The sequence below is a fragment of the Mucor mucedo genome (genome assembly GCF_025094135.1).
Source record: "Mucor mucedo strain NRRL 3635 chromosome Unknown EV154scaffold_106, whole genome shotgun sequence".
Taxonomy (NCBI): domain Eukaryota; kingdom Fungi; phylum Mucoromycota; class Mucoromycetes; order Mucorales; family Mucoraceae; genus Mucor; species Mucor mucedo.
Window position 1 is genome coordinate 79,512 of NW_026252390.1, and position 12,889 is coordinate 92,400.

At 37.3% G+C, this 12,889-nt stretch overlaps 5 protein-coding genes across 5 annotated transcripts; 3 read left to right on the plus strand and 2 right to left on the minus strand.

Annotated features, from left to right (window-relative positions):
• The first annotated feature begins 55 nt into the window (after positions 1–55).
• Positions 56–2,168, plus strand: EV154DRAFT_554612 (WD40-repeat-containing domain protein). Its single transcript, XM_051605208.1, has 2 exons — positions 56–228; positions 297–2,168. The coding sequence occupies exons 1-2, from the start codon at positions 79–81 to the stop codon at positions 1,968–1,970; spliced, it is 1,824 nt and encodes a 607-aa protein (XP_051453868.1). The 5' UTR covers positions 56–78; the 3' UTR covers positions 1,971–2,168.
• On the plus strand, positions 2,151–3,399 carry EV154DRAFT_521029 (uncharacterized protein). The gene is made up of 3 exons (XM_051602868.1): positions 2,151–2,523; positions 2,592–2,957; positions 2,984–3,399. The coding sequence occupies exons 1-3, from the start codon at positions 2,226–2,228 to the stop codon at positions 3,205–3,207; spliced, it is 888 nt and encodes a 295-aa protein (XP_051453869.1). The 5' UTR covers positions 2,151–2,225; the 3' UTR covers positions 3,208–3,399.
• Positions 3,400–4,167: 768 nt separating this feature from the next.
• On the minus strand, positions 4,168–5,958 carry EV154DRAFT_388684 (alkaline-phosphatase-like protein; the record flags this gene model as incomplete). Its single annotated transcript, XM_051595080.1, has 1 exon — positions 4,168–5,958. A coding segment is annotated over one exon (1,791 nt), but the record flags the coding sequence as incomplete, so codon positions are not given.
• An 899-nt stretch (positions 5,959–6,857) lies between these two features.
• EV154DRAFT_521032 (RNA polymerase) lies at positions 6,858–7,992 on the plus strand. The gene is made up of 7 exons (XM_051602869.1): positions 6,858–6,977; positions 7,045–7,124; positions 7,188–7,292; positions 7,343–7,424; positions 7,488–7,627; positions 7,693–7,771; positions 7,842–7,992. The coding sequence occupies exons 1-7, from the start codon at positions 6,903–6,905 to the stop codon at positions 7,905–7,907; spliced, it is 627 nt and encodes a 208-aa protein (XP_051453871.1). The 5' UTR covers positions 6,858–6,902; the 3' UTR covers positions 7,908–7,992.
• A 110-nt stretch (positions 7,993–8,102) lies between these two features.
• EV154DRAFT_539719 (uncharacterized protein) lies at positions 8,103–8,462 on the minus strand (the record flags this gene model as incomplete). The annotated part of the gene is made up of 2 exons (XM_051604368.1): positions 8,103–8,197; positions 8,255–8,462. The coding sequence occupies 2 exons, from the start codon at positions 8,460–8,462 to the stop codon at positions 8,103–8,105; spliced, it is 303 nt and encodes a 100-aa protein (XP_051453872.1).
• Between the last annotated feature and the right edge of the window lie 4,427 nt (positions 8,463–12,889).

The window sequence follows — 12,889 nt, forward strand, 5'->3', positions numbered from 1 at the left end:
AAAAAAACCTCACTTTTTTTTCCCTCTCTTTCTTTCTCTCTCTCTCTCTCTCTTTCCTTAACAACACTCATCCCCAGCATGACTAAACAAGAAGAAAGCCTTTATCCCTTCTTGACTCGTCATGTTCCCTCACAAATAAGCAACACTCAAAAACTATGTTATCGACACCGACCTGACTTGGTTAAAAACCGAGGCCCTGATAACTTTAATATCTCCAACATACAGCAAGTAAGTATAATGGTTATCTATTTTTCTTTTTATTCTAAATAGTTGATCCCTAACACACTGTCAACTAGCAAATGGAAAAATTAGCAACATCTGATAGAGAAGCCATCTCACATATTTGGTCCTTATTTTCTGCCGCTCCTGCAGATCAAAGAACATTAATCCTGAAGGGTCTTGTTTCAACATGCTGTATGCCTCAACTTTCATTCTTGCATAGCGAGACAAAACCTTTACTACGCATCGATTTTGTCTCAGTCTTACCTAAAGAAATCGCCTTATCTATATTTTCATTAATGGATGCAACCTCGCTTTGTCATGCAGCCCAAGTCTCTCAGAGATGGAAAAAGTTAGCCGACGATGACTCCTTGTGGCATAAAATGTGTGAACAACACATTGATAAGAAGTGTTCAAAATGTGGATGGGGTTTGCCTTTATTAAATAAATCACGGTCTATCCGAAAACGACCTATCACAACCCAATCTCCTCTACAAGTTGCTTGTGGTCCAACTGCACTTGTTCCCATTGCCAAACGACAAAAGATCAACAGCAATACAGAAAATATCATTATAGAACCCATTGACACAAACTATCCTACAACAACAAGAACAACAACTAATCAAACACAGATATTACGTCGGCCTTGGAAAGATGTTTATAGTGAGCGATTAATGGTGGAGAGAAATTGGCGTAATAACAAATACAATGTGATTACCTTACATGGTCATAACGATGGCGTGATGTGTGTCCAATTTTGCGAAATTCTAAAGATAATTATCACAGGCTCGTTTGATAAAACTGTCCGTGTATGGGACTTGGAAACCGGTCAAGAAAAGTTACAGCTTATTGGTCATTCAAGGTGCGTACGCGCACTTCAATTTGACGACGCCAAATTAGTCACGGGTGCCATGGACAACACCTTGAAAATATGGAACTATCACACAGGCCAATGTATCCGTACATTGGAAGGTCACACAGGCGGCATCCTTAGCTTACATTTTGACTCGCGGATTCTGGCAAGTGGGTCAACTGATAATACGATTCGTGTCTGGAATTTTGAGGCAGGAGAATGCTGTACATTATCCGGTCATACCGAATGGGTCAATTCAGTGAAGATATGCCACGACGGAGCCATGTTGGTCTCAAGTAGTGATGATGCTACCATTCGTTTATGGGACCTTCAAAGCCGGTCTTGTACAAGAGTCTATCGTGGCCATGTAGGACAAGTACAAATGGCTTTACCGAGCCTCCATGGATTCACACATCGTCTAAATACAGCTGCCATCAATGAAAATGCATCTAATACTGTAACCAATTTAAAACCTAATGTATTGCAAACACCAGGTTGTTCATCTACTAGTAGAGACACCATCAGTCATGCAACCGCTCCTAATAATGTACAATCATTTAACGAAGTAAATACAAACGCAGAGCCTTCAGATTCACCAATAATTATATCCAGTGCGCTGGATAATACAATCAAAATATGGGACTCGCAGTCAGGCCAATGTTTACGCACCTTGTTTGGACATGTACAAGGTATTTGGGCACTAGCGTTTGATAAACTCCGTATTGTTTCGGGCTCACATGATAAAACACTCCGCGTATGGGATACCGAGAGCGGTCGATGTCTGTATGCCTTAGAAGGCCACCATGGGCCAGTGACAGCCGTTGCATTGAGTGATACAAGAATTGTTTCTGCTGCAGACGATGGAGAAGTCAAAATCTGGAATTTCGGAATGATTTAATTATACCAACTTTAAAAAATTAAGATCTATTTTTAAAACTAAGAAAGAAAAAAAAAATACATATGACGCGATTTACAGCATTTATATCGCATTTATTGCGACATTTAGTGTAACTCTTTACAAGACAAAAAAAAAACAAAAAACAAAAAACTAATTACTAAATGACGTTATCGTCATTCCCTTTTTTTTTTTTCTTTGCAATTATCTTTTTTTACCTGTGCGCTTTTTTTTTTTTTTTTTTTTTTTTTGTATTAAATGAAAAAACAAGGAAATAAACGTAAATCAGCTCCAGATGAAAGCACTTGGTCTCATCTGGATCAACTTTTGACGCCTGTACAAATGATGAGCGAATCCGATCTACAAAAAGAGTTGGATTACTATGCTGGCACGACATTCAGGTACCCTTTGGAGGGTTCCTATTTAGAACAGCGACAACAAACTATGCCTCCAGCTCAGTATCAAGCTAAAAGTAACATTGACCATTTGAATAGTCTATCAATGTTATTCGATCGCCCATCAACCTCATCCGAGGCCCCGGTTTTATTAAACCATGGTACGAATCGAATGATTCTCACAACTTACAACATCTTACAATATTTATATCCTTCTTATTTCTTTTAGAAAACGTGTACTCTAACCATTCAACACCCAACCATTCGACTCCTACTTCGCCAAATCAAACGTATTTTGACCCGTCCAAAAATTACCTGTCTTCAACTGTGTCAGATCTGCGTGTGGGACAAGACAAAAAGAAGAAGAAGCAACCCGTCCGAGTTAAGAAAGACAAAAAGCACCCATTGGACCATCTTATTTTATCCAGACACAATAAGGAGCACGCAAAGAAAAAAATTAGCGACGACGAAGAGGAAGAAGAGGAGCCTGTCATTGGTGATGGAGCACAGAGCTATAGTAGCATGGGTAGTAACAGCAGCCGTACGTCTTTAACCAAAGACGATAAACGTCGACGAAATACAGCCGCCAGTGCACGTTTTCGCATCAAGAAAAAATGAGAGAACAAGCACTTCAAAGCACGGCCTGCGAAATGACGGATAAGGCCAAGATGATGGAACAGCGGGTGCATGATCTAGAACGAGAAATCAAGTGGCTAAAGGCCTTGGTGGTAGAGAAAAATGATACTCGTCTAGAACAGTTGGTCCGTGAAAGACCAGCTGCTTCTATTGCATTCCCCTTATACCAAAGTAGTAATGAAGAAGAGGATGAAAACTATCAATATTAACACACACAAGATCCCTCCCTGATCCACACTCCTTTTTTTTTTACATGATCTTTTATATCTCCTTGATTACTATGCAATTTTTATTTCAAAACAAAACTTATGATATCCCAACTCCCTTTAATGCTAGAAATTATGCAAAGTAATAACCTATGGCCTATGTGCCCTAACAATAAAATCAACCTATGCTTTTCCCCAAACGAGTTTTTGCTTTTTTTTATTTTAATTACTTTTATTATTCTATAAAGCTTTTTCTAAAACAATGGCAGCGAGATGAGCTCCCACTTGGACCAAAATCTGTAATAAGAAACGAGGTGCAAAGATTTTCCAGGTCATCAAATGTCTGCGCAAGATCCAGATAAAGATGGCGCATAAACAAGTAGGAATCGATTGCAACAACGTCATCAACGATAATGTTTCTATATCCTCTGTTACCAAAAACCAGCCAATCCAGACAGCTATGTAACCCGCCATTGTTGACAATGTGACCAATATCATGCCACCGTAATAATTCATCTCGTCAAAACCCACAAATGCCGCTTTCCAAGGTAAAGAAGTAAATGTCGCTTGATGTCCCGTCACAAAAAACAAGTGATGTCCCAGAAAATGCAGTATTGAGAGTCTTATCAGCAAGGATGAAGGTGTACCGGTGCTTAAAAGTCGGATGCAAAAAGGGGATAGTAATAAGATCACACTGGCAAATGGTCGTTGTACAATGGCCAGCACTGTACTCCATACTAACAAAATCGACCACCCTGTGTGTTTGTTGCGTGTATACACCCATTGGCACATACTCCCAATAGTGGCAATCAGGCAAAGCCCGTACACCACACGGGGTAAATACACATCCAAGTATTTAGTCATTAGGGATTCGGTTCGTATCGCATTTTTTTGATATACTTCTTGGGCCATTTTGATGACAACAATGAGACCAGAGATTCCATACATACCCGCTACTAATAGATTCTGAATGGTTCGAGAAAAGTAATACACAATGAACAAGGAAGCTATCAGAAAAGCTGTAGAACAATACCCAGTGACATGGTTTCCAAATTCAAGTGAGCTACTGTACATATACACGCAATCAGGGAATTGTTCCTCGCGACATTGTCCTGTAAGACCCGTCAAACGTACAAAGACCAAAAGCAAAAACGGGTAGCCAATCGATTGCAGCACCATTTTTTTCGTGTACTTAGTTAAAGCCTGTAAGTTACGAATCATCCAAAGGAAAGATAATGTAGCCAAGGCAAACCTTGTACCACGATCTTCCCAGATTACAAAACTGTTGGAGCCTAGAGTAAACGATTGTGCTAGACCACCAGCCAACAAGACAAACCAATCATATTTATACCAATATACACTCGGTTTACTTGGGTTTTCGTGTTGAGTTAGCAACGAGATGCAAGACAAGGTCAAGACTAGAGAAACACCAACCCAATCCAACACTTCCATCTTTTCAAACCAACCTTTGGACAAGAAAAAGTGTGCGAAAACAGCATATCGTAAATAGACAAAAGAGCACGATATGATCAAAGCAGACATACCCAATACAAGCACACTCTTGTCATTGGTGGGTTTTGTCTTGTTTGAGAGCAACAAAAGGGAACTCAAGGTACCCGAGATCAATAAAATGATCCCGATCACCATACATCCAGTATCAAATTGTGCCCAGATAGCTTCGCAATATTTGATAGTACTAATTAAAAACGCATCGTATTCTAAAATAGCTTCCTCCAACAATGAACTGAATTCTTGTATGTCGTTTGTTGTAGATACACTGGCTTCCATAGCTTTTTGGAACTGATCCTGGTTTGTTAGTCGTACCATGATTTCCTCAGCGCGATATAGATGGCGTGCCAATGCTTGTGTTTTGTCTTGAGAAAAATCCGCTGCGTGACTTTTCGAGTACTGATGGAGATAATCGTGCACCTGCAAAGCGTTCATTCGAAACTGTTCCACCATATGTACCAGGTTGGCTATTTGGTTTCCATCGTCTGCCGGATAGATAATGTCAGGTATAATGGCACCTAAATTCCCAAAAGGTATTGGTACTTGCAAAAGATACGCTAACGTCGGCACCAAGTGAATTTGCGATACGATAGGGTATTGACTAGCATTATAAGAAAGACGCTTCGAGATGTTGGGTATATCGTAATCTAATCGTGTTGCCCGTGCTTGATGGATTCGGTGATGTAATGTTTTATAATAGTCTCCCTCTATTGTTAACGGTCTCTTTGAATGCATGAATAAAGTGCTCATGAGCTCCTCTACACTTTCACCACCATGATCTCCTTCCAACGACATTCCATGATCGCCCATAACCACTAATAAGGTGTCCTCATCGATAAAAGTTAAGAGTTGTTCCATAACAGTATTCATTTGGTTCAATTTGCGTGCCATGTTGGGGTCGGATGGACCAAATGTATGTCCACAATGATCGACACCTAAGAAATGAGCAATAGCAACCTCCCACTCTCCTTCCATCACTGTCCATAGATGTGACAAGATATCGTTATCTACGGAATCCAGATCCAGCATCTTGAAACTATCACTGGCAAATGTTTTGGAAGGATCGTCAAAGATCTCGGGAAACAGGTTAAGCCAGGTGTCATCGCCCATCAAGTACATATTGTGAAACTTTTGTTTTATGTGGAATAATAAATGGTCTTCGCCTACAGCGGATGAAGCAAAATTGGCGCCAGCATCAATAAATGTCGGTAAAGAGCCTGTCATCAGGCCCTTGACACGCTGCATCGTAGTGGTAGGTGGATCGGCACGGAACTGATAGAGCAGTGAAGAGCGTGGCTGTGTCTCGTATAAGTGGTGGAGGATGGGGAATTGGTTTAAAAAGTAAGGGTTACTAGGGTTGCTGATATTCAAAACAAAATCAAACCTCAAGGCGTCAATGAGAATTACTATAGTACGTTTGAAGGAAGGCTTGGGTGGAACAATGGGTGGTATGTGGATGGAAGGTACATCATGTAAAGGAAATCGATCCCACGATGAGTATGATTTACCTTGTAAATCAAAAGTCTGTCGCGTTAACAGAAATCCTTTTAAAAATATATAGAGACCAAACACTTGAATGCATGTTTGTATTATTAGCACAAGACCGAGTGAAGGTCGCATCATGCTGATATAAAAAGAGAAGTGCGTGTGTTATTTCTAATTTAGCATGAATTAAGTGGCGCTTAATTATTCGTCCCTCAATTAAGGGGAAGAACAAAGCGGAGGAAAACCAGTCACGAAGTTTCCTAGCAACTAATGTAAGAAAAGCTATTGAAGTGGTCTATCATGGCACTTGAGAGTTAAAAAGAAAGTTTCCTTTTCATGGCGTGGGTTCAATCTTGCTCTTCCCTTTAATATTTGTTTTCCTGACTCTGAAAATGGACGGTGAGATGTAATAAGGGGGGTAGGAATATGGGGGCAATGTATCACACACATACACAATGGCAAAGATACAGATAAAAAAAAAATCAGCTTTAATTTTAATAGCTCTACTTTATGAGCTCAATCCTTGTGTCATGAAGAACGAATAGATGTATCTTTGATGAATTGTGTGGCTAATTTACCAGAACAGTCACTGACTTGAGTTTGTGAGCGCGTGCGCCGTTTGATTTTTTTTTTTTTTTCTTGGTTGTCATTATCGCACGCGCAAGTGATAAAACCGACTTTCTTTTCCTCACTATTTTTTTAAAATGGATCCCAATAACAACGAAGCCACTAGATTATGGAGAGTTTTCCGCACTGGACATCAAATGGTCCATGACAGAGTATGTTTAGAGCAACAATAACAGAAGGAAAACAAAGGGAAATTTTATTCAACGTAAATTTAACTAGGGCTATTTGGTTTCTCAATCTGAACTCGATATGGATTTAGATTCCTTTAAACGTACATTTGCTCCCTCTGGTGATGTTGAGTAAGGGTTTTATTTAAAAAAAGGCTGCATGGTTGAGAGGGAAACTAATTGTCGTACTTTTAGTCGTGATCAATTGACATTTGTAGTTCAAAAGAGAGATGATCCTACTGATCAATTACTTGTGTTCTTCCCCAAAGATACCTCAGTTGGTGTTAAGCCCTTGAGAGTGTATGTATAGCTTACCAAAATTGCCAGATATATGTATTAACAGTGTGTAGTTATGTCGAACGTATGGCACAACAACAAATCCCCAAGGGTATTTGTATCTATCAAAAGAGTATGACCGCTTCTGCCAATAAGGTAAAAAAAAAAAAAAAAAAAAAAAAACTTCCATCCTACATTTTTTAAATAAGCTGTTTCTAGGTCATCCAATCTTTGCCTTCAAAGCACACATTAGAATCATTCCAAGAGAACGAGTTATTAGTCAACATCACACACCATGTTTTGGTCCCCAAACATGAAGTCTTGTCATCCGAGGAAAAGGCAGTTTTATTGCAAAGATAGTAAGATTATGCAGAGGATTTAACATGCAGCAACGATATTGATTCCATTACTTTTATTATTACAGCCGTTTAAAGGAAACTCAATTACCTCGTATTCAACACACTGATCCCGTTGCAAGATATTATGGTTTAAAGCGTGGACAGGTAAGGGTTTTTTTTATTAGATTACATCATGATGAAAAGGGGGGGTTTATTAACGTACATAAATAATCAGGTCGTCAAGATTTTGAGAGAGAGTGAAACAGCAGGCCGTTATGTCAGTTACAGATTGTGTATTTAAGTTTTTTTTTTTTCTTTTTTTTATATATATGTATACTGTTTCGCGTTATCAAACAAACACACACAAAAATTACACACACATATATATATAAAAAAAAAATGCAGTGTTATTTTATTATAAAAAAAAAGCGGCATTAGTACAATTTAAATGAATACCAGATCCAAGATTATTAAAATATTAAGGGTATGAATTATTTTAGACTCTCTTCTTCTTTTTTCTGCCAGGATGTGGAGCACCTTCGACAATACGTCGTACAAGCACAAACGCGCCCTCTGATGAAACTACGACATCTGTATGGAAAGTGAATAAGAGAAAAGCAGCATAATAATAATAAAAAGAACACTTACTTTGGATCATGTTTGCCATACAATAACCGCCCAAATTAGCTTGCCAAAAGTAGAAATCCGTAATCAAACTTCCTGATTGATGCAGGTTCTCTAAATCGCGTTGGTGCTTTAAAGTAAGAGGATGAAAGTCTTGTTCTTTCATTACACCCCATTCTGGATGCGTGGGTTTTTCTGCTTGTTGTTGATCTTCGGACCAGACAGTGGCCATACCTCCGCCACCTCCATTTTCATGATGATTATACATGGTAAGAGAATAGAGTTTTACTGAAAAAAAATAAAAGGGATAAAGAAGAAAAAAGAAAGGAAGAGAAAAAATAACAAATGGGTCATATTTATTTGTTCAATGTACAATTTCATTATACAGACTTCGCACTTTAAATTCAGACAAATGCAGACAAAAAAAAAAGTTTTTATATATATTCAGACAGAATTTAGACAAAATTCAGATAAAATCTTTAGATATAGCGTTTTTAAAATATATACTAAACTGGTCTTCATTATCTTTCGATATAACTATTCCATTAAGTCTCAGAGTGTCTTGCGCAGCCAAGGCAATTTTCTGTTAAAGTAACCCCCCCTCAAGTATGTCACACAAGCCAGAATTAATTCCAGTGTAAACAAACAAACCCAAAAAAATAAATAACAAATCAACATTTAAACTATACTCAGTTATTTATGAAGGCATTTGTCCATAAAATTTACAAAATAGTTGGTTGTAACTGCCTTAAAACCGAGAAATCCATATTTAGTCTAAGCAACTACCAATAAGTTTTCTCAATAAAAGAAAACAGGAATCAAAAGTAATTACCATGAGCTTGTTTCGGCGAAGATTAAAGCAATAAATCACTGCAGGCTATTTGTGATGAATCGTTAGAAGAAAAACGGGAAAAGGGCAAATATAATGATAGAGCATCTAAAGCATAATAATATAAATCAATATTTCAAAGCATTTTATGTTGACATAAGGGCAACAATAAAAGGCAAAGATATAACAGTAATTAATCATTCATTGTATGCCGGTGACTGCAGAGATTATTAATACAATAATTTCTTAATCTCTTTTTTTTTTTTTTTTTTTTTTTTTTTTTTACCCCCTAATGCCTCTTAAACATATTTATCCTGAAGTAAAACACTTCAGTGCCACCATAAATTGCACACAATTAAAAGACATTAAACTAAACGATAACACGAGATTTTTAAGTGTTTGAAGTTCAAAAAGATGACATTTGATGCCTTTTAATGTCTCATAGGCTGGTAATTTACATAAAAGAATCAATAGAACATGCAGAGAAAAATGTTGCCGATATAGATATTTAGCAAGTAATATAATCAGTGGTTTCCTACCAAGTAAAGGGACATGCATTTGCAAAAAGTCACAATTGTAAGAACTGCAACCTAAAATTATAGGAGCTTCTACAAATCAAATTCGGTTCACATGGTATACTGTTTCCATCTATTAAAGATTCTGTAGGGAGATTGTCCCCCCCATCCCCCGTTTGAACAACTCCTTGGAGAAAATTAAATCAATATAAAATTCTACCAGGGAAGAATAGTTGAGTTTGCGAATCAGCATCTACTAAACAAGCTGGTATAAGTATTTTGAACCAAAATTTTGACATACCATTTCGAACGCTGTTGACAATGGTTAATACGAAATTAAAGTAGCTCTTCCCTAAAGACTACCGAGTCGAGCAAACGAAAAATCTGAAAGAGGGAAATGTGGACATTGATCAACCCACATATCTATCGACAGTCCTCATTGAATTTAAACTAAATATTTATTGCCTTCCTTTTTTTTTTTTTACCTCGTCTGGAACAGTCAAACAAATAAGACTTGTAATAAACTTGACATTGTTGTTATCTACATTTAAAGGGGTTAGTAAAGATACTTCTTCTTCTTCCTGTCAGCACTCTGGATGTGTTGGGCTACCATGAGTAAGTTAAGTACCAATGCCTCTTCATGAAAAATACGCTTATTTTCAACAGACATATGAAGAAATAAATATATCGAAAACAAGGAATACGGACGAATCAGGCTTCCTTACTTAAGTGGTGAACTCAAAAAGTTTTAAATCAGATATTTTTAATTACTTCTTGCATACTCACACTGTAAAAAGAGTCTTTGGTGGCGGATAACTAAATTAGCAATCCCGCAATATGTTAAAACTAACCTGTCTGCGTATCAGAATGTACTTGAAGCTTTTGGTTAACTTATAAATTTAGTGTATAACTATCAGATATACGATGAAGATATTGTAAATTATGTGTCATCCTTTCCGTCTAAGAAAAAAAACTTGGCCCTTTGCTGCGGCTAGCACCCGCACTTCTAATGTCGAAAGTTAAAAATACTCGCTCTACAGCATTTTATTTCAGATCATGAACCAAATCACAGTTTAACAACAGATATCTTGGTTATCGCATCAATGAAGAACTTAGTCTATATACAAATGTTTCAGTGCGTTCGAAACTCTCAGATTCCACTGTTCCGTTATAAAAATAGACGCTTAGAACTTAGCAGGCTTAGAGCAAGCAAACTGGCTTGAAATCTATTATCCAATGAATGTGCACATAGAGATCACTGTAATCAGCCATATATGCTCGTGTAAGAAAGTTAAATGGTAATTATGTCAGATGATAGCTGGGGGCGCTTTAAGGAACACCCATATGTTGCACCTTACACCTCCTAAAGGGCTTCCATATCTTTTACTGAAGATTAATTATATCCACAAAAATTTAAGAAACTAATCTAAAAAGAAGACTACAATAATACACAGGATCAATTTGCCGTTTAATGGTATTTTATTTAAAGAAGGATATTATGTAATTATAGAATTCTATAATGCACAGTTTTTAACGACCAATGCAAAAAACATTTTAAAAGCCCCTGCAAAGGCTTCGACTGACAAAGCACCCTCTGTCATCCTGACAGACTTGTCACCTCTTTAGGATGGCATTTGACAAGAAGTGCACAATGCTTAGACTAGCATAGTCATGACTAATAAGCGAGCCAATCACTCGATATAAAATAAACAGAATCCATATCGCACTCACAAGATAGATCCATTTCTTTCGTTGTGAGTTATCTGTGTGGTGTGCGCGTTTCTTTGTATCTTTCTCTGCCCTTGAAAATCGCATTTTCAGCAGTGACATATTACTTTTCGATTCTGGTCTGGTTCTTGTATTAGTAGCCATTGTAGCCGCAAGAGGTAAATGGCGTCTCTGTCTTGATGGCCTGTTGCCCATCTCCCATTCTTGTTGCATGATGCTGAAAGAAGGCTAATTATACGCGCGCACCATTTTTTTTTTCTTGTCCGGTCAGATGGCAAAATCCCGAGCTAATTAATTTACGCTATATTCTTGTTTTCACACCATACTTCCTTTTGACTCAAACGATTCTTCACAATCTTCAAATGAAAGCCAATTACTTGTCAACATCCTTTTAACTGTTATCAATTCTGTAGAAGATGTCAATAAAAGTTTCGAGAATTACTTTGAAAGACAATGAACGTCCTAGTGAACCTGAGGTGGGGAACATTAGTGTCAAATCAACATGACACCATTCAACTTTTGCCCGAGGCTGTGTCAGTCGAGCGAAAGCCTACTTTTGAAGCCGAGTTTCCTGTTAAGAATTGGATTACAGTCTTTCAGTTTTGCCATCAGCATTCCTTCTGAGACTTTTAAAAACGTCAAGTCTTATACTAAAATGATATGCAAGCATTTTGGTAGATATCGTCCTACCTATCTGGGAGAAGGTCATGTCGAATTTAGTGTATTATCTATCGATTTATTTATTCGACGTTGTTTTTGGAAACAAGATAAAAAGGAGAATACGACAGGTGAAGGATCAGAAAACGGTTTTCAACGACCTAACAGATATACCGGGAGAATAAATTGTTCTGCATTTGTTTTTATTCTTAAGGATGTAAAAATAGCTGGACGACGTTCTACAATTCGATCCAGCTGCGTAAAACATTACTATTTTTTAAATGAGGATGAAAAAGTATCGTAGCAACCGAAAGCTTGACACAAAGGGCCAGGAGTTTGCTTTTATACTTAAGTGGGGAGGTTTGACTCCGGGTGAAATGTTAAAGGTATTGTTCTAAAATGACATAGAGAAAGCTTTTGGGAAATCAATAAAAGCTATTTTGTCTGTACTATTTTTTAAAATTATACATGCCCCTAATTTATATTTAATATCGATGAATGTAATTTTACTTCATGCTCATACTCGTACATACCAAATCATTTTGGAGGTACGCCACAAAAAAAAAATCCACGTCAAAGTTTTCTTCTAGCATGGCACTTAAAAAAAGTATTTGGAGAGTGAGTATGCATTTAGATTTTATTGATCGTTAGGACAGAATCTTCAAATCTTCCAAGCAGCTCTGGATCCGAACTGATACCATGAATTAATCCCGTATTAGACATCCTTTATATTTTTAACTCATACGAATCCAAGTTTAAACTTGAAATATCGTCTAATGATAAAATAGGCATATTTTATCAGATCAGTGCTTGTATACAGAGCGCTCATGCAAAATAGCGGGATGATAAGAGCCATAAGTGGCTTAGACTCCCTGTGTAACTGTAATTTTAGACTTTTTTTGGAATCTTTTTTTGATGAATAATAAAAAA

Excerpts from the sequence above, each read along its gene's own strand:
- EV154DRAFT_554612 (XM_051605208.1), top strand. The coding sequence starts at position 79 with ATGACTAAACAAGAAGAAAGCCTTTATCCCTTCTTGACTCGTCATGTT. Across the intron at positions 229-296 it reads ATATCTCCAACATACAGCAA|CAAATGGAAAAATTAGCAAC; the intron begins GTAAGTATAATG and ends ACTGTCAACTAG.
- EV154DRAFT_521029 (XM_051602868.1), top strand. The coding sequence starts at position 2,226 with ATGAAAAAACAAGGAAATAAACGTAAATCAGCTCCAGATGAAAGCACT. Across the intron at positions 2,524-2,591 it reads CCCGGTTTTATTAAACCATG|AAAACGTGTACTCTAACCAT; the intron begins GTACGAATCGAA and ends TATTTCTTTTAG. Across the intron at positions 2,958-2,983 it reads AAATACAGCCGCCAGTGCAC|AACAAGCACTTCAAAGCACG; the intron begins GTTTTCGCATCA and ends AAAAAATGAGAG.
- EV154DRAFT_521032 (XM_051602869.1), top strand. The coding sequence starts at position 6,903 with ATGGATCCCAATAACAACGAAGCCACTAGATTATGGAGAGTTTTCCGC. Across the intron at positions 7,125-7,187 it reads GCTCCCTCTGGTGATGTTGA|TCGTGATCAATTGACATTTG; the intron begins GTAAGGGTTTTA and ends TCGTACTTTTAG. Across the intron at positions 7,628-7,692 it reads GCAGTTTTATTGCAAAGATA|CCGTTTAAAGGAAACTCAAT; the intron begins GTAAGATTATGC and ends TTATTATTACAG.